The 26,667-nt window shown below is 30.3% G+C and overlaps 1 protein-coding gene across 1 annotated transcript in view; it reads left to right on the top strand.

Annotated features, from left to right (window-relative positions):
* The window catches only part of LOC107440357 (protein tyrosine phosphatase non-receptor pez), a 190,635-nt gene that overhangs the window by 123,770 nt on the left and 40,198 nt on the right, over positions 1-26,667 (top strand). The window contains exons 5-8 of the mRNA XM_071185889.1: positions 18,328-18,532; positions 21,527-21,699; positions 23,424-23,521; positions 25,596-25,666. Coding sequence (XP_071041990.1) covers positions 18,328-18,532; positions 21,527-21,699; positions 23,424-23,521; positions 25,596-25,666 — 547 coding nt within the window. The remainder of the gene's footprint in view (positions 1-18,327; positions 18,533-21,526; positions 21,700-23,423; positions 23,522-25,595; positions 25,667-26,667) is intronic.

The following is a 26,667-nucleotide window of genomic DNA, read 5'->3' as shown; positions in this document are numbered from 1 at the left end:
CTATATCTCGAGAACTTATAAACCGAATTGAAAACGTTTTTTGCACACAATTATAAAATTCGTTTATTCCAAGGGAATTCCATGCAAAAAATAATACTTCTTTTTTAATAAGAAAAACGTCACTTAAAAAAAAATAAATAAGTAAAAAAAATCCGTTCAATTTACTTACAATTAATAACTTTGCACTAGCGACTTTATTACCTGCGCCTGCGAAATGGAAAAATACCGATAAATTTAAGAAACAAGTGGCAAATTTCAGAATATTACGAATTATCAGAATAATTATATATTTATTTTACAAAAAATAATAAGAAGAAAAAGCACATGTTTTGAAACGAAAAAATTTACAATCAGATGGAGATTTGGCAGACGATTTTTTAATCGCCATTTATTATATTCAGTTGCCCTGCACAACTCAACTCGAATGAAATTTAGAAGGAAAAAATAAAAAGGATGAATTATAAATAAAGACTCACCCTTTCGTCAACTGTAAAGATGGACACTTCTATTTGAAATCAGGAATCTATTTTTCATCATTTTTATTCCACGATCTTTCTCTACTTGTGGGTCAGGATGTTGACGTCACGCACACCTCACAAGAATGACTAAGAACGAAACTAGTTCGTCTTCTGAGGAAAGGTCGGTGCGTGGATATAATGCTATGCACAAAAAGGAGGGAAATTACCTCGTGATTATTTCAATGGCAATGAAGATAATTAATCCTTTGCACGAAATAATTAAACTCATTATCACAAGGTTAAACCTCGAAAGAAATGGTTTTTAGTCAGCTAAATTGGTGTTAGTATAATACGTTAAAAGAATTATTAATTAGCATAATTATTCATCAGCATAATATGTTAAAAAATTTCTGAACCACTTATTATATTACAGGGGACTAGTGTACCCTACCAGAGGAAATAATTATAGGCTTAATAGGGGGATCACAATGTAGCCCTATATGTTACTATGTATGTTTATGTATAGTAGTGTGTTGACCAGCGTTAGAATGAAGAAATTGTGATGTCAATATACTGTATTACAACATGGCCTTATATCTTTCCTTAATATTGACCCATAATATTCAATCTGGACCACGTATTATATTACTGAATAGTCCCCGTTGCAGAATCGCCGCGACACGGCGACATTGTCGCAGAGCGTTGGAGTTCTTGCCGAAAAATTTTTTGTTTGAAAAGTAAAAAAACGTTTTTTTTCCTACAGAAATTTACATGTGATATTTGAATCATGCATTTTGATAATCGCTTTTTGACGAGCTCAATTTACGCCGATAGTATCGTAAATCAATGTCATGTTTCGATTATATATTCAACAATTACTGAATTTAATTTTCACGCGGATTTTAAATATCCAGATCTATTTCAAACAATATGGAAAATTCGAATTGTGCATTTAGGTATTTACTTTTTAACCGTTTAACGCCCAGCGTCATATATATAGGACAGTTCCTTTTTTCAAAGACATTCATTGTGGTGGTAAACTTTCTTCAGTATTTTCATTGATCTGGGTGAATTAAAGGATTCTCAGATACCACAACGATTTAGTTATTTCTGATTAAGTACTTTTTGATCTATCAAAGACTTTTTGAATGCCTTAACAGTAGAAAAACCAAATAATTTCGATAATATATTATACCACTTTTTCCATAATGCCACTTTTTGTATCATTTCAATTTATAAATTCGGGACAAAACAGGTTAAGGCAATTATTTTATCGAATTTTTTACAGTTATTGTTGTTGATTTCTTCATAGTTTTTAAATTCGATATTTTTTATACGATATTATTTATTACAACACCCTAATCTCGAAATGAAACACACATTTGAGGAGTATGATTCACGTGATTTCCTTGTCCATCTATTTCATCGCAGATAGCTCGAAAAAATTATGCTACTAAAATACCCTACCAGGGAAAATATTTATCGACTTGATAGGGGGCCCATAATGTAGCCCTATATGTTACTATGTATGTATAATACTATTAAAATGTTATTGTATGTTAAAAAATTGTTAGCACCACCACTACTGTCTTGGAGATTTCAATTTATGTTATGTTTTGTTTTTCTACGCAAAGCATTAAAGCTTGGAAATTTGAAACGACAAATATATGTTTAAAATGTTCAGGAAGTACAATGAAATAAAAAAAAAACATTAGCTTATTAGTTTGGGAATGAACTGTTAAACTTGCGGTAAAGAAAAACACGAGGATTGCTTTATTGGCAGCAGGAATGCAACTATAGAAGGAAATTCGACATGCTGAAAGTCTCCCTCGAGATCTTCTATAAGATCGCACTTAACTTGAAAATATATTAGAGAGTAAGAGATTAGATGTTGCACATAAACAAAGAACATATAAAACTTGATCTTTGTGTCAATTTATTTTTAAATATAAATGACTCAATAGAAAGAAAAACTGCTTACAATTTAAACTGTAATTTGATATAAGATAATCGTCATAGATTCTTAATAATTAGAATTACTTCTCATTTATATTTACCTTATTGTGACGCATATCCTAAGTTTAAAATTTTTTTTAAGCTCAGTAGTTTATTTTTCAAATCCGGGTAATCGTTCACTTCGTTACAAAGCATGTAAACGAAATGTATGTAATAACAGTTAAAGAGATCTGTTAAATGATTTAGAACTTAACGATCTGTTTCACGCACAATGAGATGCAAGCAAAAATAATATTTAATATATCTGCCTATTTGGAAAGCGAAAATTTTAAATTACAGCTGTGAACTCATGCAATTTGTTTGAACAATATAATGTTATAACAATATAAATGTTATTTTTAAGTAAAATGATTACTTAGAAAAATTACTTCTGTTCAACAATTTAGCTAAATATTTATAATATTAATAGACAATAATATTTGGACGGGGGAAGTGCAGGCACAAGCGAAAGCAAACAGAATTCTTTTTAGGTCAAATATGTTAAGTGAATACTTTTAACTTAAGTTGACGAACCTTTTCTGCCAAGAAACAATTAATGCGAAGCAATCATCGGGGTTGGAGAGCAGCAGCGAACAGGGGGCTTATCCCCTAGTGCAGGGATGGCGAACCAATGGCACGCGTGCCATTTATGGCACCCGACACAATATTTTGGGCACACCACCGATCACATTTGTTATTACGCTATGGATTGTTATTACTCAAATGCTATTACACTATGAAGCATATGTAACAATTAAATTAAAATTCACGAAAAACACGCAAAATAATAAACAATTATTAATGAAAAAAATTAACAATTAATGCTAAAAGAGCAATTAATAACCATAAAAAACAAGCTAACAATAAATAACTAACAAAAATATACAGTCCTGCTTAAACTAACATCTTACAACCTCATATAAGTTATTTGTCATCTAATCTGCAACAACAGAAGTCTCACTGATGTTACTTTAAGTTGAATTACGGTTATAACTGAGACATAGCAAAATATTTTTTTTTTCAATGTAATTAAAGAATTTTGAGTTGATAGTATTTAGTATCATTATTTTCCCAATAATCACGAAGGCAAAATGATTTGACGGCTCGTCTATTAAACAATTTTTTGGAAGAAATGGCACGTTGGTGTATAAAGGTTCGCCACCCCTGCTCTAGTGGTTCAATAAAATATTTATTCTCTATAAGAAAATCGTCTTTCATTTTCCTGATGAAAGAATAAAATTACTCTCTGAACAATGCAATATAACAGTCGTATAAATTTTATTTTTTTAAGTTTGAAATAAAATAATTAATCTTGTGAATATTTCCAATGAATTTAATAGTTTTTCAAGCCACACATTCGGCAGAAATGGGAGGGGGGAGGAAAAAGTATCGAAATCTGTTTCCGAAACAAATCTTATTTCGTTTGAGAAGACGATGATCGTCTGTCACAATATCTTTGCTGTTTTATTCCACTTTAAAAAAAAGAGAAAGAATTACATGAATGAAAAAAGAATACATAACAACCATCATTCGAGCTTTCTTCTTTCTAGAAAGAGAAAAAAAAGAATAGGAGAAAACATAATTCAGCCACCCTACCGAACAACAATCGAACAAGAAGTTTCGATCTTCCCCGTCATTTCGATGTGACAGCTTGATGGAGTCTATTTGAGAATTTTTTTTCCCCTCACATGGGGAATAAAAAGTATTTTACAGAAGAACTAAAACGGCTATTTTTTGTTGTGTAAATATCTTATTGTAGATACATTACGAGTCTTTTAGTTGTATAATTGTTACCGTGAATGATCGAAATCAAGAGAATGTCGACTTTCACCGGTGAATGTCGACAATTACATAGTCGCTTTGGTGAATGTCCGAAATAATTGCTGTATCCGATTTGATATTAATTTATTCGTTGATATTATTATGTTTATTCGATATTTTAATATCTGGTGAGGATAGCTTAGGAGGAACATAAGTGTTCGGAGTACAGGACAAATGTATACCAGGCAGTGACACTTAACTTGACCTACTAAACCTTTCGGACATTTACCAAAGCGACTGGCGTGATTGTCAACAAAAACAAAGCTGTCGGAATTTTGATGGACGATAAATTCACAGTTTCGATTATACAGTGATAAAATTTGCTCTCATGGGAAAGGAAACGACTGAAACTGATATTGTCATTTAGAGCTACAGTTAACATGTGAGAATTCTAGCTAATCGGAAAGAGGATAAAATTTTGATAGCAATTTTCCGTCGTTACTGACATGAAAGCCAATAGATAAAACGTTGACATAAAATAAAATACAACAGTTTCTTTTGAGCATAAAATTATAATGCAGCATTTTTTTAAAAATTATTATTTCAATTTCCAATTGACTCTGTTATTGTGAATGACCTATATTGGTGATTGTTGACTTCCACCTGTGAATGTTGACAATCACATAGTCGCTTTGGTAAATGTCCGAAATAGGTCTAGTTAAGTGTCATTGCCTCGGTATACGTTTGCCCGATATGCCCTACATCAATGTTTTTTTAAGGTTCAGTACAACTGGTCGGTATACATTTGCCCGGTATGCCTTACATCAGTGTTTCCCAAAGTGTAGTACGCGTACCTCCAGGGGTACGGGAACAGTTTAGCGAGGATACACGTTCTTATGATAAATATCTTGCAGAAAACGAAAGTTTCAAAAAATTTTATTTAAAAAAAACAGAGTTAGCCATGAAAATTTACGCTTACGTATTTTTCTATTGGCTATTTTTTGCAGAGTTAGCAGTTAATAATTAGTGGTGTCAACAGCCAGTTGTGATTTTTAACTTTTTGCAATTTTTTTATGGTTAAAAATATATTCATTTTTTTATTAGTGGTACACAGCGTTAAAAAAAAATTTAGGAAGAGTACACAAAAGTCACAAGTTTGGGGAAACACTGCTTTACATCAATGCTTTTTAAGGTGAAGTTAAACTACTCAGGATGCCTTCAACTGGTACTCCAAACACTGATGTTTCTTCTAATCTATCCTCAACAGGTATTAAAATATCGAATAAATATAATGATATCAACGCATAAATCAATATCAAATCGGATATAACAAATATTTCGGACATTCACCAAAGCGACTGGGTGATTGTTGACATACACCGGTGAAGGCCGACATTTTCTTGATTTCTGTCATTCACGATAATATATTTTGAAGGAAAAAAATCAGTATGTTAAATAAATCTTTGTAAAGAATAAGAACATAAAACTTATGAAGAAAAAACTTTATGTTCAACTTAGTCTTCTTTTTTCGCAATTTCTTTTCTTTTTCAGAGTGGTGATAATTTTCATAATTATTTTCTGTTGTGTTTTTGATTTATATTAGAGATATCAGTTCCGTAGCGCCTAATCCCGGATCACCTTGCAAAAATCAGTGCCGTCAGCAAAGATTTAGACGGGAAGATATTTTACTCCAGCCAAACAGGGATAGAAAAAAAAAATCTCTCCTTTGCAAAGAGATATAATATACCTGTAGGGAAAAGATGAAACAAAATCTGTTTTCTCCATAATCCTCCCCATGTGATTCATAAATGAGGAGTGATGAGGATCATAATTCCCCGGCAAAGATATTATTTCACAAAAAAAGAAAAAAGATGAAGTACAAGTCGTAAAAAAACCTTATTTGGATTCTCTTATTAGACTTCTATATCCCGAAATAAATTTCCGAACTAGTCAAGTTAGTTTTATTATAATAAAATTTCATAAGAAATGAAAAATATTTGATGATTTAAGAACTTTATTTGCTTCAAAATATTAACGATAACAAAACTTTTAATTCTTTTATTTTACATTTTTAAGGCGCGGTTTAAAATTCAGGCTTAAGTAACGCGATAGGCTTGTCCAATCATCAAGAATGTCTGTTGATTAGAAACTTTGAGATATTTTTCTTAAATTTATTAAAAAGGAATCTGTGCTAATACAGAACGATGAGTGATAAGGCTTTACAGGTTTATTTCATAATTTTTTTATTGTCTCAACTTGGTTGCTTAGAAACGGAGAAACATCAAGTATTTCTCTCTTGTCGATCATATAGGTAGTTTATGGTTTTCTTAAGTTATTCCTCCTGCTATGGCGATATTGCTTAGCCTTCTTTTTAGACTACGGCAAATGTATATATAGCTTCCTAGAAACCCAATATTTCATCAAATTTTTTCAAATTTTGTTCTTCTTCCCCCTATTTTGAGGTACGTATGAATTGAAGTATGTAAAAAAAAAATCATATGTTTATTCTGAGAGAACATATTTTCGTGTCTGATTTCGTAACTTAGTAATAGTTAGCACTAGTTGATCAGCCTAATTAAAGTCATCTCTTGAAACCATTAAGATTGACACTCAGTTTGTAAAATTTCGATTATTAGAACGAAAGAGGTAATATCTTTTTTTGTTTGTTTTTGAGCACTGTGCTTAAATCAGAAATAAAATTCACTCAACATTATTAAATTTTAAAAAATTGCAAAACACAAGAGCTAAAACAATTCAAAAATCTGCAATAAAGACTTCAATAGTCTGTAACAACGTAAAAATGCTTAGAAAAATAATAAAATAAATCATTAATAATATTACATAGTACTGACGAAATGATTATCAAGCTTTATTCAGTGAGCTGAATAGATCTTTTACATAATGATGTAAAACCTGGTTTGAATTACTTCATAATTAAAAAAAATATTCGTTAACAAATATTTCATTTTTCCAATACGGCAGTTTCAGAAGCCGGGGCAGGGCGCTGGACTCGCGTTTGGGAGAACGGGAGGTCGAATCCAGTCGGCCGAAGACTCCCCGCCTACTACAGTGACTAGTGCACGTTTAATCTGTCAGGTCACAAAGTCCTGCATGTTCCCATAACAAAATATACCTCTGGGGGTACTGAATTGAAGATGGATCGTTCTCTGGTTCTGGTCAAAATTCCGCTCTGCAGATGGATGAATGGCTGTATAAATGGGTCTGCCCTATAAACGGATGAAACGTATGGGTGTCGAAGAAGTCGAATTCTTGGCTATAGATGGCGCCACTGGAAAGCAAGAGCAATCGTACCCCCTCTGCCTTAATGACCGAAGACAACAACAACAATAACAGCAGCTTCAAACCTAAAATATATTTAACTAGCAGGGGCCGGGGAAAGGGGCAGACGATCACCAAGAGCGCCAGTTAAGGAGAGCGCCAAACACGACCCATATTTAATGTTTTGATTATTATTTTTCCTACTTTTTTAAAGTATTTTTTTCTTTAAAAATATATTTAAGATTTTTCTTTATTAATTATATATTCTTAGGTTACTTTTTTATGGTTCTTTAAGTAAAAGTTTTGCTAAAGATGGAAAGTAGAATGTGCAGCAGAAAAACCACTTGTTTGACGATGAATGAAATGAGCTTATGGTTTAGAAAACCATCTAACAAACGATCCGATATTCTCAAAAGGCAAGAGAAAAACAGAGGGAAGAATGACCTTGAAGAAGAAGATCCGATTTTGCGTCAATTAAGCCTGTGTACTCTTAATATAATGCGAATATTTTATGTAGAAAATACTTCTATTCCATCTCGTAATTTAAATCCAAATCTCAGCAGCTTTTATGAGAAATTAGGACTATTCAGAAATAAGGCAAAAAGGTTAATTTCCAAGATAATTAAAAAGTTACCAAGACTTGTTAAATTAACAACAAGAAGCATATGGATGGTTGACTGTACAAAGCTAAGCACAGATGGCAGTAGGGGTTAGAATTCGCCGTAAGACTTCTGGGTTATTACTTCCGATTGTTTTTAACGCATAAGCTAAGAACATCACGCCATTCAATATTTTAAATTTTTTTTTGTAACCGTCGATCAGCAGACGACCCAATTTACGATTTTCGTTCACTGCTTATGTTCACCTCCATATCCTTGTAATTTTGAACCCATTCCAGAAGACAAGAGAACTCCTGGATAAAGTATTTTGAGAAATGTTGCCTTCGTGGGGAACTTTTTGATGGAACTTACCCGCATTCGCTTTACGTGGAGAGGAAAACCACGAAGATCTCCAGCGGTTATTCTAGCTGCAAGGGGACTCGAACCCATAATCCGTCTACTAATGCGCATATTTTACGACATCACTGCCGTCGGTTCGAGCCGGGGAATTCGAATCAACCAGGGATTCGAACCCGGGTCACCACATTGCGTGGCGAGCGCTTCATCTCCTAAGCCAACACGGCTAGCCATTCAATATTATTATACATTTTTTACAATTTTATAACCGTCGTTGAACAGCCGATCAAATTTTTAGATTTCAACTACTAACGTTCAACTTCGTCGCCTTGTCATTCTGAACCCAATCTAGAAGACAAGGGAACTCCTGGATCAAGTATTGGGAGAAATTTACCTTTGTTCGTGGGGAACTTTTTGATGGAACTAACCAGCATTTGCGTTACATGGAGAGGAAAACCACGAAATTCTCCCACGGTTAGGCATGGGGATTCTAACCCATGATTCGTCTACCAATGAGGATATTTTACGTCAGCACTGTCGTTGGTGCGAGCCCAGTGCGGAATTCGAATCAACCAGGGATTCGAACCCGGGTCAACTCATTGGGAGGCGAGTGCTCTATCCCCTAAGCCTCCACGGCTTGCCATTCATTATTATTATACTTGCAATGTTCACAATATTACGCGTTCTTTAAATTTAACTTCATTCAATTAATTTCTTTCAATTACGTGTTCTTTCAATTCTTTCAATTTAACGATAAAACAAATAACAAATGTTTTTGAAAGATCTCGCAAGCACGCTATGATACAACACAAAATATAACAACTGGCGATATTTTACACAATTACAGCCAAATAAAGGATAACTCTCAAAACGTGGCAAACCTTACACTATATTATTGATGTGATATTAATTTTTTTTTTTTAAATTTGTTTTCGGCTTCTCGACTTGTTAGAATTTATAAATTACAGAAAACTCTTATCAATGGTTAAATTTCGCGTAAAATGGATAAAAAATCGCTATGATAAAACTTCCTAGAATATCAAGCCTGTTCACACATCACCTCTTTTACATAAGCGGAAGGATACACCGGAAGTTTCCTAAATTTCTTCCGGTTTTAGAAAGTTTGTTCTTTTCTACATATTTAAAATAATTATTAAAAGATTTTTCTGGGAACTAAAGAAAGGCTTTTTTTTCTTCCTCTCAAAATATTTGCGAGTAATTGGCTCGATTATTTCTTTAATCATCTGATTTATCTAAATGTTTATTATAGATGCATTTAGTGTAGCACGCTGCTTTTATTTATTTATTTTTAAATATAGTTGTATATACCAATATTAGATTGAGAAGAGAATGTCTTATCTTTCTCGAAAGTTGTTTCGTTGGAATAATCATACAATATTTTAATAATGCTATGACGACTGTTCGTTTTTGATTAATGTGTTTTATACCTAAGACAAAATTTTTGATATTTTTCCATTGATGGACCAACATAATCTTGATGGTAACCATCAATTATGGCATCATGAACCATTATAATTTTTGATGGTAACCAACATAAGTAATCATTACATCAATGTAGGAATTCGAACTGATTTATGATGATCCAACATAAGAATAGCAACTTGTCTTGATGGTTTCGTCATGTTGAACCATCCCAAATTTCCATCCTAGTATCTTACAAATCAAATGTTGGAGCGATCATGAACAACCACCATCGCAATGTAGGAATTCGGACTGATTTATGATGGTCCAACATAAGTATAGCAACTTGTCTTGATGGTTTCTTCATGTTGAACCATCCCAAATTTTCATCATAGTATCTTACAAATCAAATGTTGGAGCGATCATGAACAACCACCATCGCAATGTAGGAATTCGAACTGATTTATGATGGTCCAACATTTAAAAAAAATTGTTTTGATGGTTCCTCAGAACCAACACGAATTCTCATTAAACCATCATGGAAATGTATAGTTGGAACCATTACGGATTATCAAGGATTGTTGGTCCATGAGAGTGAAACTTCTCTTGATGGTTAACCATCAGAGTTTAAAAGTAGCATTTCCGTCATGGAATGATGGAAGTTTATTGGCATATCAAAAACCATGAACACATAGTGGAAAATGTTGAATGATGGTGACCATTAAATTATGTTCATGAATTGCACTGAAACCAACATAAACCCTCAAAAACCAAACTTTTTTGATAGGACCATCAAGAATTTTGACATGGGTACGCAGTCATTGTTAAGTTATTTTAAATGGTTGTTTTTAGGAAAGTATTGTTCATAAACAATTTATTACGAGTGCGCTTATCGACTGAAAACTGTCATCGAAAACAATTTTAGATACAGCGAGTGAATAAAGTAAAAAGAAGGAATAAATGGATGCCAAACAATCGATCAGTGAATAGGTGTATTAACAACGAATTAGCAATACATAGCAGTGAATTTTTTTTTATATAATTATATAATCATTGAAGGACATTTTAGTGAATAGTCGGATGAAGGAATGAGTTTATAAATGCATAAAAAATATTTACAAACCTATAAATTATTGTTTTACAAGAAATTTTTCTCTTTAAAATAATTTTCAACAAAATGACGTTCTATTAAATGCAAATTACAACAATAATGTATATCGAAAATGCCGCAAAAACAACTGGTTTTGTGGAGTTTATAAAATTGTTTGCAATCTGCTAAAGCACGAAAAATATAGATTTTAATATGTATGCTTGCATATCTGTATGTCATAAGAGTTAATGCTCATTAAAAATATTACCTATATTAAATATTAATTCTAGAATATACTTGAGATGATATTCTCCTTGATTAAACGGTTTCCTTTTATAGCTTCGAATGCATTAATTGAAGTTTATCTTGTTCACATGTTTCCCAATTTAGCATTTTAGTATTCATATTTTTCTGCAGTGTAAAAACACCCCGCACAGACCCGCAAGGAATAATAACAAATTTAAAGAGAATTAAAAACAATTGGAGCAGAGAAACATTAAATGGAATGTCAACAGTGGAAATATAAACAGAAAATCAATCAGTTAGCAGTGTCTCCAACTGTTCCCTACCATTCTTGTAATTTAAAATAAGAAAGCATTTCTCTACAGCGTCCTGACAACACCAAAAGGACAATTCAAAGTTTTTTTGTTTTTGTTTTTTGAATATTTATTTTCCAATATTTAGGTACCACTTTTAGTATCGCCCCGGGCGCGAAAGTGTCTTACTCATACATTGGATTTGACAGCTTACAGCAGACAATAAAGCGAAGTAAGTGATAAAAAAAATTACTCACTGTTTCAATTAAACGAGCTAAGATGTTATAACATGCTTTATCTCGACCGCACTGAAATGAACATTGCGTTTTAGGGGTTTAAACACCCCCCTTGAGCTCCGACAAAATGGCAAAAAAATTTTTTTTAGTAGAAATTATGCGAGCTATTATTTTGTAAGACAATATATTTTTATGAGCCTTATGCCAACTTTTTTTTTCTATATATATACATANTTTGCTGTTCTTGGATCTTTAGGATGTCAAAAGGCAAGTATTTAACAATTTTTAATTACTTTGAGAAAAAATCACGACTTGAAATTAGTGAGGCGACAGCATCTAGTACCAATCTAAGTTTTTCTGTTGTACGGAAATGTGATACTTCTGTTGAAGAAAACGTTTCTAGCATAACAAAATCTGATGAATGTGAAAGTGGCCCTCAAAGTGTTACTTCCCACCCATATGACATTGGATTTTTTGCAGAAGATATTACATTATGTTCTTAAACTTAAAAAATCAAATCAAAATTTAACTAAACAATGTNACGTTTCTAGCATAACAAAATCTGATGAATGTGAAAGTGGCCCTCAAAGTGTTACTTCCCAGCCATATGACATTGGACTTTTTTCAGAAGATATTACATTATGTTCTTAAACTTAAAAAATCAAATCAAAATTTAACTAAACAATGTTGGTTAAATGTTGTCAAAAAGTCAATATTGTCTAGCTGTCTAAATTAGGGAAATAATAGTGTTTTATTACAGACTAGAATTTCTTTTAGTAGTTTCAGAAAATTATGAACACCCCCCTTGAAAAAATTCTGCGTACGCCCCTGAGAGGCTCCACCCAGTTTTCTTTGTGTATTTCCAAAAAAAGCAGTTTTCAATTCCTTTTGCATTAAAATCGATTTGTTTCTATAATTATTTTTTATGTTGTTGTTCATTCACGTCGCACTAGATCTGCACAATAAGCTATTGGTGACGGTGTGGGAAGCATCCTTGAGGATAAGCCAAAGACTTTCCATCACAATTTTGATCCTCCGCAGAGGAGATGGCACCCTTGCTTCGGTAGGCCTTCGATCTCCAAGAGAAGTCGATCACTTTACAGTAGAACAGTTTAACGAGGACCAGTATCTGCGCAGACTAATCCAAGTGGTCCCCCACCCTCCCACTGACAGCAGCCAGTGATGCTTGACTTCGGTGATCTGCTGGGAACCGTGTCCGAACTTCGGACACGGCTCCGAACGATCACTCCACTGCGGGACGTAGCCCATTTCAATCAATTCAATTCAATTATGTTAACAAATAGCACTCAGTCAATAACAAAAAAAAAACCAATTACTCCAGTCAATTACAAAAAAAAAAGGTCTCATGAAATGAACTCCAAAAACACCAAAAGAAGGGATGTTCTCTAATTCTTTAAATGTACAAAAATAAACAGTAAAGACTTTATTACAACAGAGCTATAAGCAACTTCTTTAGTTTGCGAAACTTTTTTGGACTGCTCTCGTAACCATTTAAGTGCAATTGTTTACATATTTTAGTAAATTAGTAACTTGACAAATTCATTTTACTTTTAATTTAAGTTTGAATTACCGGTAATAAAATCTTTTAAATTTCACATGCATTCATTGTTTACGTTCTAGTGATTTAGCAATGAATGGGTGTAAAAATATTTGCTACATTATCATGAAATGGACTAAAAATTCAGAGATGCCTAACTTAAAACTCTATTGTAATAGCAAAAGTAAGTATCAGTGAAATCTAGAAACTGTTTTCAATTTCAGGAATCAGGACCGTTCCAAGCTGATTTTCAAGTGTGTGTAAAAAAATATTGTTTTCGTCCCTTTCTATTAGTAATAGTAATGAACAAAGTAAATAAATTTTATTTACAATTTTAAGAGTAAGTCAAAATCTACAGTTTATATATATATATCTATTAATAAAAATGCGTTACAAACTACATATATAATGTACTTTTATTTTTAATTCTAAGCGCGAAAAGGTGAAGAAACGTGAACGAATAAGTACATGAAACGAATACATTTCGCTCAAAAATCATTATATATAAATAAATTTAAGTAGGGAAAGCTAATATATAAAGAAATATGTTTTATACTCTTCTAACAAACTTCATATAAATTTAGAGAAAATAATTTCATTTTTATTTTATTTAGCTTATTATTTCACTTCGAGAAATTTTACATAACATTTACTGACTAAAAAGATGCCAGTCAGTTATTCGAAAAACTTTTAATGTGTTTGATTCATTTGGTTATGTTATGACGTATTTAGTTTCTTTTTTGTCATATTTCAAACAATATAAAATGAACATTATTATTTGACAATAAGGACATTGTTAGTAAACATAAGGATACAAAACTTTAAAACTGCGAGCAAATTTATGAATTCAGATAATAATCTAGTTACAAGTGTTTCGATAGTTATGAATATATTCTGTTTGGTGTTTCCACTATAGTTAGATTGAGGAAATCAAAATATTAATTTTGTAAAATGAAACTGAATAGCTAAAGAAAAAATTTTAATTTATTACTCATATTTGAGCTTAAAATTTTTTATAATATCAAGATAAATATTTATTGTGATATGATAATCATATAATAATTATGCTGTTTAAACAAATGATTTTTTTTAATAGAAAAAACTGTATACAGTGATTACATATTTCATCCTATTTATAAATATTTTTAAATTATCATAAGATTAACACCCAAAGAGAGTATTGCTAATTAGTACACACTATATGAAAATATGCTATATTATGAAGAAATGTAATTAAAAAATTATAAAAATTAAGAAAACATTTCCACCTTCAATTAATTCTTGTATAACAATTAATTTTTTAAAAAATATCTAGTTATATTTGAGCAAATATTCAATTACATTAAGTTTGAGCTCAACAGCCCAAATGGAATTGATCAACAAAGTGAAAATTATTTTAGTTTGAGCAAAACCTCATCCCTTTGTATGTCAGTAATGCATAAAGTAATTTATTTTTTTTCACAGTGTTAATTTTATTTTCTAAAAATAATTTTTCACAAAATATTTCTAATAGTGAATCTAATTGATGTAGGTAAGATGTAACCAGAAAATTGTTGTTTAACTAATCAAAGTTATACATATTTTTGTTCTTTGCAGAAATAAAGTAGGGGCACCCCTGAAAATTTATTTGATTGCTAAAATAAAGATTCAAGAGTTAAAAAGTAATAATGCAGGGTTGCCACAGGCGACTAAAATGCGACTATTTGCTACTATTTTCAGCCATAGGCGACTATGGTGACTTTTTTTGCCGGAAAAGGCTAAAAAAGCAACTATTTTCAGGAATAGGCAACTATTAGGAGACTTTTTTTACTCTTGACGAAGTTTTTCGCAAAAATGAACGCTACTTTTCAGAACGTTAATAAAAGAAAGCAAACTTTAGAGGCAAAAAAAGCAGCTATTTTCAGGAATAGACGACTATTAGGAGATTTTTTTTACTCTTGGCGAAGTTTTTTCGCAAAATGAACGTTACTTTTCAGAACGTTAATATAAGAAAGCTAACTTTTATACAATCATTTATGTCCAAAGAGCCAAAAATTTAAATTTCCATTGGATTTAATAAAGTACTCGTTATATGTTCTCTCTGAGGGGCAGTTTCATTATTTTTAATTTTTTTTCCTTCTAGTAACATTTATATTTTATTGTAATTCAACTTTTATTTAGTACCTATTTTCTAATATGTATACCTTTTACATTTGTACAAAAAATTTTTTTAATTGGAGGATAGTTAGGACTGGGCGATAAATTGATGTATTGCGAATTGTCGATTTAACGCATATGTCAGTAGGCCGTTGTAGTGACTTTCGCTTTAGGCGCTGCGTCAGAAATCTGATTTAAGCCGCTGGAATTAGATTACAATCGCGATTTAATGATTTAATATGTAAGGATCCTTGACTAGGCTAACGCTGTTATCGCATTAATGAAGACGATTTTGATTTCGTCTAGCTGCAGAGATGTAGATAGCGTTTTGCTATTAAGATATTAGTTTGTGATAAATGACGAAGACGAATTGAATCAGAACTCCCGGTTTCGTGCGAGGATCAGCGTTGTAATATAGAATGCAATGCATTGTTTCTTTATGTCGATTTTTGTCTTTGGGATTTTGCGTTTTTTGAAGATTATTTATAATGAGACTTTAGTCATTTTGCGATCGTTGTGCATTTTATTTCGTCGGAAATAATTGTCGGGTTTCTTGTAAATTATTTTCAGTGAGACTTTTGCAGCGATCGTTTCGTTCTGCATTATTTCATACCATTTTTTTTCTGTCTGGGTTTAACGATTCTTGTCAATTATTTTTAGTAGTCCTACTGTTACTTTGCGATTGCTGCGCAATCGCTGTTATCTTAAATTTTCGTTCTGAACTCAATAGATCAAATCATTGATTTTTTTCAATTATTGTTTTTTATTTTAAGCGATACAATTTAATAGGGGTATTTTGTATTTAACTTTGTTATAAAAAGTTAGTTTTTTTAAATTTATTAAATGTGGTTAAGCATAATAATTTGATTGTTTTTCAACCAATAAATGCTCAGTCAATTTTAATTATAAAAAAATTAAACAAAGCCTACCTTTATTTAAATTGCTTTTATTTTTGAGAAAATGAAAAGAAAGTTTTGAAAAAATTTGGTTAACTGATTAGTTTGGCAGATTTTAAAAACAAAGATTTTTTTTAATTAAATAAAAAGTTTAGTAATGTTTTGACGTTTTTAATAATTTAACATTAGTACTTAAAGTATTTTTTTAAAATTTTTATTAAAATTCTTTCAATACTTGTTTGTTTTATAATTTGTTCGATAGTCAGTATCATTTTTAAACAAATAAATCTTTAGTCGATTTTATTTTCAAAAATGAAAATAATAATAAATAAGTAAAAATATTTTTACATTTATTAAGTACAGAATTTGACCATTAGTTAATACTACTTTTTATTATTTTAAATAAGTAAATAAAAAAGGGTCTAATGATGTTTCAAAAGCATGTTTTTTTTTCCAACAAATAATAAAAAAAAACAATTTTTTTTTCTAAAGTGAACATTTCTTTGGTTTGTTTTCCACTTTCGTTTTTTTTTTTTTCTTTTAATTTTCATTGCATGTATGTAAAATATTTTGTTACAGTATTATTATTTTTAAAACAATAAATCTTAAATTATTTTTAATTCAAGAAAAATGAAATAAAGCTTGGGGTCATAGTAGAATATGTTTAGAATTAATATTTTCTCTCATAGTACATTTATTCCTTTTTATTTATTTTTGATGGATTGAAATATTTCCCATAGGTAATTTTTGAACATATGCTAAATCGCGATACATCACTTTAACGCGATGTCTAACTATCACAATTTAAAACTTCTGACATCACCCAGTCCTAGTCATAGTATATTTAAATTAAGCTATAACTTTAGTTATTTGGCTACTATTTTTGATAGATTTTTGTTCCTGTTCAGGCAACTATTTTCATTGTTTCAGGCAACTATTTTCATGCTTGAGGCTACTAAAAGCAACTATTTTGGTTCATTTTTTACTGTGGCAACCCTGTAATGTAAAATATGTTAAAGTTTCCTTTGTCAAATAAACAGGTTTTCAATACTGCCCCACAAGGCACTGACTCGTTAGATTTCAATTATACAAGGGCTGTTTATTTATTTATTTATTTATTATTATTATTATTTTTTTTAAAGTAAAGGCTGTTTAAAAATAAAAAGCAAAGAAGCTATAGAAGATTTTCATGAAGCAAATTTTTTTTTTTAACTCTGCAGACGCTTCTCTTTTTATTTCAAAATATTTGCCAAGTTTGCTTAAACACTAATCATACCTTACAACTAGATTTAGAATGCCTTCTTCAACTAGATTTAAAATACTTGCCACATGCTCCAATAACCAAAAGATCAGGATCGTTTTCACGTCTTTATCAGCGTTGTACTGGTTGCCACCAAAATAACGCTGGAAACATCAGAAAAAATGAAAATCACTTAGTGCAAGGTTTGGACTGTATTGAGGGGTGGTCCAAAGCTTCCCAGCGAAAAGAATCCAATTAAGATCGGGACTGAGCTGTGGTGAGAGTGATAGTCATAGAGCTGCAAAATTTCCTCTCAGCATGCCAGTTGGAAGCTTCGTAAACTTTACAAATCTGACAGTGAATGTATGTAGCAGACTGGTTTTTGCGGACTAAAAGCACCTTTTATGCGGTGAGCGATTTATTAAACTTCAAAATTTTAAAGAGGCAGAACTGACCATACAGATTTCCTACACTGCTGTAACTGAGCACAGGTGTTCTAAAATAATGCCATGACACGACGCAAGCGATCGTTGTGACACATGCCTCACCTATTAGTGTACACAACAAAACAGCCCTCATATTTTTGATTTTTTTCCTCTTAAATATTAATTTGCTCCAATCAATATTCCTATTTTTTTAAATTTCAAATTGGAAAATTATTCTAAAAGTACTTAAAAGCGTTCATTATCGAGCAACCTTTATAAAGTTCTGTCTATGTAATGTCTCTTAAATGAATATATGTAACAGTGATTTAATATTTACAGGTGTCCTATGCCTGAACCAATAAGGAGTAAGATGCCTTTCAAATTGAAACTTAAAAAAAGTAGACAGTACAACGTGTCCTCAAAGAATTTATTTGTACTATCAGTTGAATTGCTGGATAATACTACAGTCGAGTGTACTCTGTCTGCCCAAAGTCTTGGCCAAGAATGTCTCAATAATGTTTGTCAAAGACTTGGACTCCAACAGGTTAGTCACATTTAAATTTGTTAAAATTGTCATCTATATTAATGGAGGAATTTTAGTGATCAAATTGGGATTAACTCTGAGGTCTCTAAAATTGTTCGGAAACTTCATTTTTATTACCCATTGGCAAAATGGGTCTAGGTTTGGGTTTGATGGCGTTCGCACACTTTTCAACTGTGTTCAAGAGTAATAGTAAACAGTGTGCATGTGTCGTCATTGCACGCGTTGTTATGGCGACCGCTGCTGTTTTTCTTTTTATTTTCACTAGCAGGCATTTTTAATGTATTTACATTATAATAATTTAAAGTATTTTTATATTCTTTTTATTATTAACGTATGGCTTGACGATGATTTCAATATAAATATGAATGCTTAAGAAGGAAAAGTATTTTGTGATGCTACGGCAAACATCAATTGAGACAGTTTTTGCAACATATGATTTGAAATGTTGTGGCGTTTTACAGAGTCTATCCAGAAAAAAAAATCATTTGACCAATGGGTGACCAGTGATCATAATAAGGCGATCGCAACTTGTTTGTGTTTGTGAACTTTTTTTTCGTAATCTGTTTAAAAAAATATATTTTTTTATTACAGAGTTAATAAAATGTTTAGATTTTCATTTATTAGTAGAATATTTATTATTATTATTTTTAAATATTGTCTTTTTCTTGAAATTTTGGTGCTTAGTATTTTAATTCAATTAGTTTGACATTTTTAAATTCTTAGAAAATTTTATAAATTTGAAAATGTATTTTGAACATTCTTTTTATCTCACATTTTCAATTAAAGTAATAACTAAGACATTGCATGCTTAAAACAAATAAAATTGTTGATTATTTGTTTCAATTTCTAAAAATTATTTATTAAAATTTAAAACAAATTATAATTATTTGTTTGCATTTATATAATTACTGCTGATTACTAAATGGTCACAATTCATTCTTAAAAGTTTTTAACATACTATGTTATTTTGTCAGAGATATTTTAACTGTGTCAAAGCAATGTACAATTAATTACTAAAAAGTATTTTTTCATAAATATCATTTAATCGCGCTAGAAATTAATTTAAAAACATTCAGGAATGAGAGGAGCTAAGTGTTGATTTAGATAAATGCTGTTGCAGCGATTTCATTTTGCTTAACTACTTTTTATTTACTCCAGTTTGCAGAATTTAAATCAAAAAAATATTTTTACCATCATATAAATGTGTATTCAATGAACATCGCTTGAAATAAGTAAAATATATGTATGCAATGTGTTTTTAAAAAAATATAAATATATAATTGCAAAAATAAGTAGTCAATTATGCTAGTTAGTAAAAGCTTTATTTCGCAATTTAATGTGTATTGAAAAAATAATGAAAACTTTTTGAAGTTAAAACATAATATAATGTCTAAGGCTATATTATAAATGCAATTATAATTGAAATAATATTTTTAAAAAATCACACAATACATATAAAAATCATACAATATATTTGAAACTATATCACTCTCCTGAAAAATTTTTTATATTAATCTCTATAATACGATCAAATGCAAAATTAAAACTTAATTTGGGATAGAAATGTATTGTTAACAGTATAAGAGTCTAAAATAGGCAAATCACTAAAGTAATTTGGAAAAAGAATTTGAAATGCTTAAATAAATTTGTTGCCTGTAATTGTTAGTTTATAAATACAGTACAGAACCCGTTATCCGGAAATCAGAAAACCGGAAAACCAAAAAACCGGAACGAAATTCGATAAGTTTTCCCTCTATTTTCAAAAAAAAAATATAATAAAATTTTCTCATAAGATTTTAGGATTTTTCTGTCTTTTTTTAAAGATGTTTACCTTACCATCATTTTGGAAATAATTATTAGTGTATTACTTCATCGTTTTTTCTTCTTTTTAAGATTATTTCCAAAAATTTTTGTNTTTTTAATTCAATATTTTTACTTTATTTAAGGCATTTTTTGAGCAATTTTTGGATTTTTAAGGGCATTTTTTGCACTTTTTAAGGGCATTAGTTGAGACTTTTTAGATCATCAAAATCCGGGCTTTACTGATTACTAAATGGTCACATTTCATTCTTAAAAGTTTTTAACATACTATATTATTTTGTCAGAGATATTTTAACTGTTTTTCATAAATATTATTTAATCGCGCTAGAAATTAATTTAGAAATATTCAGGAATGAGAGGGGCTAAGTGTTGATTTAGAGAAATGTTGTTGCAGTGATTTCATTTTGCTTAATTACTTTTTATTTACTCCATTTTGCAGAATTTAAACCAAAAAAAAAAAAAAAAANAAAAAAAAAAAAAAAAAAAAAAAAAAAACATTTTCACCATCATATAAATGTGTATTCAATGTGATATTAAACAAGCATCGCTTGAAATAAATATATGAAATAAATATATGAATGCAATATGTTTTTTAAAAAAATATAAATATATAATTGCAGGAATCAATAGCAAATTATGCTGGCTAGTCAAAGCATTATTTCACAATATAATATGTATTGATAAATTAATAAAAACTTTTTGAAGTTAAAACATACTATAATGTCTGAGGCTATATTATAAATGCAATTATAATTTAAATATTATTTTAAAAAAATCACACAATACATATAAAAATCATACAATAAATTTGAAACTATATCACTCTGCTAAAAATTGTTTTATATTAATCTCTATAATACAATCAAATGTAAAATTAAAACTTAATTCGGAATAGAAATGTATTGTTAACAGTATAAGAGTCTAAAATGGACAAATCCCTAAAGTAATTTATTAAAAAAATTTTGTAAAAAAAACTTGAAGTGGTTAAATAAATTTGTTGCCTGTAATTGCTAGTTTATAAATACAAGAAACAAGGTGACTCTACTCATCTGTATGACCTCATTGATATGAGGCAGTTGTCTAATTTAATTTTTCTTCTGAATAATTTCCAAGAATGGAAAATTTATTCTGATGGTTTTGAAAGATTGTTTGAATAACTTTGTGTATATTTAGCCGCAGTTTTTTGGTTTGAAATTCCTGTCAAAGAAAGGCTCTTTTTGGTGGGTGGATTTAAAAAGACCGTTGAAGAGGCAACTTGATAAATATGCCCTTGAGAGTTGCAGTCTCTATCTGGGAGTCATGTTTTTTGTGGCTGATGTAAATATTCTTCATGACGAAGTAACCAGGTATCATTTGCTTTATGTTTATTTTAAATTACTTTTATTTTTTCATTTGGTTTGCATTTATATTTATTTTCAATTTAGATTTATGAAACAACCACTATAACTGGATGTAGGATAACTCTATTATTGATTTGGTTTGATTATTACTTAAATTTCTTACCCTTTTTTTTTTTAAATTTTGTGTTAATTATTCTCTATGCATTGATTATTATTACCATTAGCACAATTATTTTTCGAAAAGTTTTATTTATTGCAGGGGAAAAAATCCTTTATTGCAAAGTAAAGAGTCCTTTTAAAAATTTTCATACCTTGTTAATGTTTTCCAAAGAAAAAGTTTGAGTATTCTTCTGTGAATAAGTGTTAAATTCTGTGATTATGTATTATTTCCAGCCTTCGGCAGTTAGTTCACTTCATAGTTATTCACTGCATCTCTATGGTATGGTATTTTAACAATATGATATTTCAATAAAAAATTCATTTGCAATTATAATAGGTTTTTTAGTTTTAACTTTTAAAATTAAGAGAATTCCTAAGAATTAAAAAAAGTATATAGGTTAAAGTATAAGTGTAAAGGTATATAGAAGTAAAAAAGTATGGACAAAGTTAATACACTGTATCCGAAGGACACATTATAGAGCCTGACAGGGTTAAAAATATTTTAAATCATGAATATTACAACATCACCTTCCAAGGCTCCTGAATAATAATAATCTGAAAACTAATCATTTTCTAGCATCTCAAAACAAATGTGTGTGTATCTATATGTATATATGTAAATATATATATGGATTGTGACTTTTTATTTGTGGAAAGAAAAAAAGTAATTTCCATTGACGACATTAAAATTGGTTTCCGTTAAGTTTTATTTAACACCTTATGATAAATTCTTTAAGGAAGAGGTTTCCTTAGTCAGGATCCTGGGGTTTGGCCATTCAGGCCATAGTTTTACTAGAATTTACATCATGAAACGAAAATCGAACATCACCCCAAAAGAAAATTCAACCATCTTGATACATTTTAACAGATGACGCCATACGGATTATAAGGAAATTTTGAGATTTCCTTAATGAGTATATTTCCAAGAATTAACAGTCTTGCTGATAGTGTCTTTAACTGATTGTTAAAGACACTATTCCCAATAGAACACCGAGGTGAAGCATCACTGGCTGTGGTCAGTAAGTTGGTAGGTGTCCTCTTTGATCAGCCAGCATAGGGACTGAGGGTGATGGCATGTCTGCGGATCATCCTCAGGGAGGTTTCCCAGACCGTCGCCAATAGCACATTGTGCAGCTCTAGAGCGACTTAAATATAGTGCTTACCTACCGAGAATTAATACCCATTATATTACAGAAAATAATATTTTAATATGAATGTAGTGTATGTACCGCTGCAAAAATATAATTCCAATAAGACACATTAACTCGATTCTATGTTGGGGTACCTTTTCATAGAAGCAGATTGACATTGTTGGTAACTTCTCTCCCCACAATAAATATTAACTTTTTATGGCTCTAAGTGAAAAAACAGTTTTTATGCCTTAGAATTAATAAAAAATATATTCTATCTATTTTTAACTATGAATTAATATTAAGACTTATATGAGACATTCTATATTATATATGTGCCATGTAAGTGATATTGTGTATATATATGTATTTAAGAATTTGATTTTCTGTATTGTTTTCAATCTATTACTATTTTAAATCAGAACTTATCTTTGTGTGTAGGTATCACTATTTTCTTCAGTTGAAATCTGACATCCTAGAAGGAAAACTGCGCTGCAACGAAGATCAAATGATCCTTTTTGCTAGCTATAGCTTACAAGGTAATTTAAAATATCCTATCTTTTATGTTTTAAAAGTGTCTACTTATTATGAAAATTTGTTAATAAAAATATTTAATATGGGGTTAGTTGGTTTAAAACAATATAATAAACTATTTTTTTATATATTCTTTGTAACACTAAGTGTGGACGAAACAAAACCTTCCTGTAAAATGCTTATTTGCCTAGCATTCCTGTGGCTTCAATGCCACTTGCTTACTTAAGGCTTAATGTCAACTCATTTTTCTTCTCTATCCGTTGAATAGAATTTTTTGACTCTAAAACTGACATAACATTAGCGTATAGTTTGTCTATGGTAAAAACTCCCCCCCCCACACACACACAGAGTCTGAGGCCGCTTGCTGCTATGGAAACAAGAATAGCGCATTTCGGGGAGTTCAACTTCTCATCACTCTTGAACTAACACAATAGACTGGGAAGTATAAGATTCCCTTTTTCTCGCCTACCCGAGCTAAAACTTGTCCTAAACAGTGACCTCACACCCCTACTCACCGCCACGGGTCCAGACGAATAGCTAAGGGAGTTCTTACTTTAGACAAACTGTAGATTTGAGTTCACTGAGAGAAACTCATACTGAGAATGTGCATCTTTGGGGTGGGTAATCAAACCTGGTCCAAGTGTGAAACAACCTTTTTTATTCTTTTCCACTTTACTTCCTAATAACACTTAATGCACACAGATTTTTTTACTTCATTTTTATTTATTTATTTTAAAAGGTTCTAAAAATAAATATTAAGGGAGGTCCTGCAGGATGCATAGAGTTTTTAAAAAGTGCTTAAAGGTGCTTATTTTCGATTTTTTAAAAAGCCCTTAAGGGTACTTTTTTTATTGGATGTTTTTAAAAAGTGCTTAATTTTCCCTTTGTGAAAATGAGATTTTTTTTTTCATTTCCATGTCGATTTTTGCCACGTATTATGCAAAAACGTGGTTTTCACATTGTTCTATACAAAATATTCACAAATCATTCAAACACAATGCATTACGGCGTACCATCTTTAAGTAGCATATTTTGTTGTTGTAAGATTTACATCTTTTATTTGCACTCAATCCTAAAATTAGATTGCTAGAATAATAATCAAAGTTAAAACGACTTTGTGAGGGCAAGGGAGTGCAATGAATTTCTTACTTACTAGGGGCCAAGCCCCCTGTTCGCCTCCGCTCTCCGGCCCTGATGACTGTTTCTCAATTGTTTCTTGGCAGAAAACTGTTTTTCTTCTAAATTTAAAATTATTCACTTTACATACATGTACTAAAAGGAATTCTGTTTGCTTACGCTTGTGCCTCCTCTTCCTACGTCAAAATATTATTATATATTAGTATTATAAATATTTATATCTATTGGTAAGCAAAAGTAATTTTTCTACGTAGGCATTTTTTAAAATAACATTTATAAAGTTATATTGTTAAAACAAATTTGATGAGTTCACAATCCTAATTAAATATTTTCGCTTATCAAACATATGGATATATTAAATACTATTTTTGCTTGCATCTCATTGTGCTTGAAGCTGATTGTTAAGTTCTAAATCATTTAATAGATCTCTTTAACTGTAATTTATAATATAATATTAATGTTATATGCACAAAAATAATAATTGTAAGAGCGTTAATAAGAATAGATTCTCTTTCTAAATAATTTTATCTTAAAATGTAGTGCAGAAATACATTATAATAATATTAAAAAATAACAGTTATCTGAGTTTCAAACTCCAATTAAAAGTGAAATAATAAATGCACAGGAGAAAAGCTATGATTTAAGGATACAAAAATATATATAGAACAGTTTTTACTGCCTTAGAAAAAGCCTGTTTTTTCTTTGATTTTCACCATTTTTTTAATGTGTTTTATTGGTAAAAACTCTAGGGAGGAGATGCCAAAAATGTTTTTATGCAATATTTGAATGGCTTCTGAATGTTGACTTATTACATTATTATAGTTTCTCTAACTACTTTGCTTAATTATTTCTTTAATAAGATACTTAAACTTTTCTTTTTCATTTTTAATATAACATCATTTATCTTTGGCTAATTTGTACTGATACATTTTATTTATGCAGCTGAGTTTGGGGATCATGATCCTGAAAGGCATACAACAGAATACCTCTCTAATTTTGGTCTTTTGCCAAAGGTAACTATTTTTCACATTTTACTTTAACTTTATTATTTAACTTTCTTCTTCGCTTTTCTTTTTCATTAATTGGAATTCCATTTTAGAAAATGTGCTACAAAATAATCAGATATAAATAAGTACAATTTATTTACCCTAAATTTTCTTCATTTGTGTTGATGACAGATGATCTGTCAAAAATGAACGAACCCATGAAATGTGTGAATGAATTTTAATTAATGAATGACAAGTTTTACTATTTTGTTAACTGATGATCACACCGTCAGATTTATTTTCGTCCAGTTAAAATTCTCAGAAAAAAAAACAGAATATCAGTCAGACAAAGTTTTTTTTATTTTGTACTAGTTATAAAGAAACTAAAAGAAGAGGATGAGAATGTGTCAGTCTCTTTATCACTGAGGTAATGATGAGGTGCAATCACTGAGGTAATGAGATAAAAAAAAAACTAGTTCACAATACATTCCGCCAGGGTTTAAGCATACTATTGTGCAAATATCATCTATTATGCAGGGAGTTTGATCTAAATGTTTCAGAACTAAGGAAAGGCGACTCAAAATCTTAAAGCAATGCAGAATTGTCTATGTTGTCCTGAAGGGGTAGATGGCACTGCAAGAATTACTGGAGTAGAAAGTGAAATTTGATATGTACCTGAATTATTTCAGCATACTCTAAATTTCATCATCGTGAATGTGAAGTCCCCAAAGATGATTGTGCTCCTGAAAAAATCTGGATTTCTGTATTTTTCACTAACTATGATCCGGAAATCCAAGGTCCAGAAGTTTCAAGAAATCGGTGATTACATTTATGTATAAAAGTTCTTCTCTATTTTATTTACAAATATTAGAACTAGAATTTATGCTTGACATTTCTTTCATATATAAATATTTTTTTCTGGTAAAATCATAAATGTGATAAGAGATAGAAGTAAACTTATACATTATTATTAATTTTAATTATGCTGCATATAATTTATTTAGAATTTCATGTTGTGAAAATATCAA

The sequence above is a fragment of the Parasteatoda tepidariorum genome, chromosome 9 (genome assembly GCF_043381705.1).
Source record: "Parasteatoda tepidariorum isolate YZ-2023 chromosome 9, CAS_Ptep_4.0, whole genome shotgun sequence".
NCBI classification, from domain to species: Eukaryota; Metazoa; Arthropoda; class Arachnida; order Araneae; family Theridiidae; genus Parasteatoda; species Parasteatoda tepidariorum.
The sequence above is the reverse complement of the archived record's forward strand: the minus strand, read 5'-3'. Positions and strand labels throughout refer to the sequence as shown.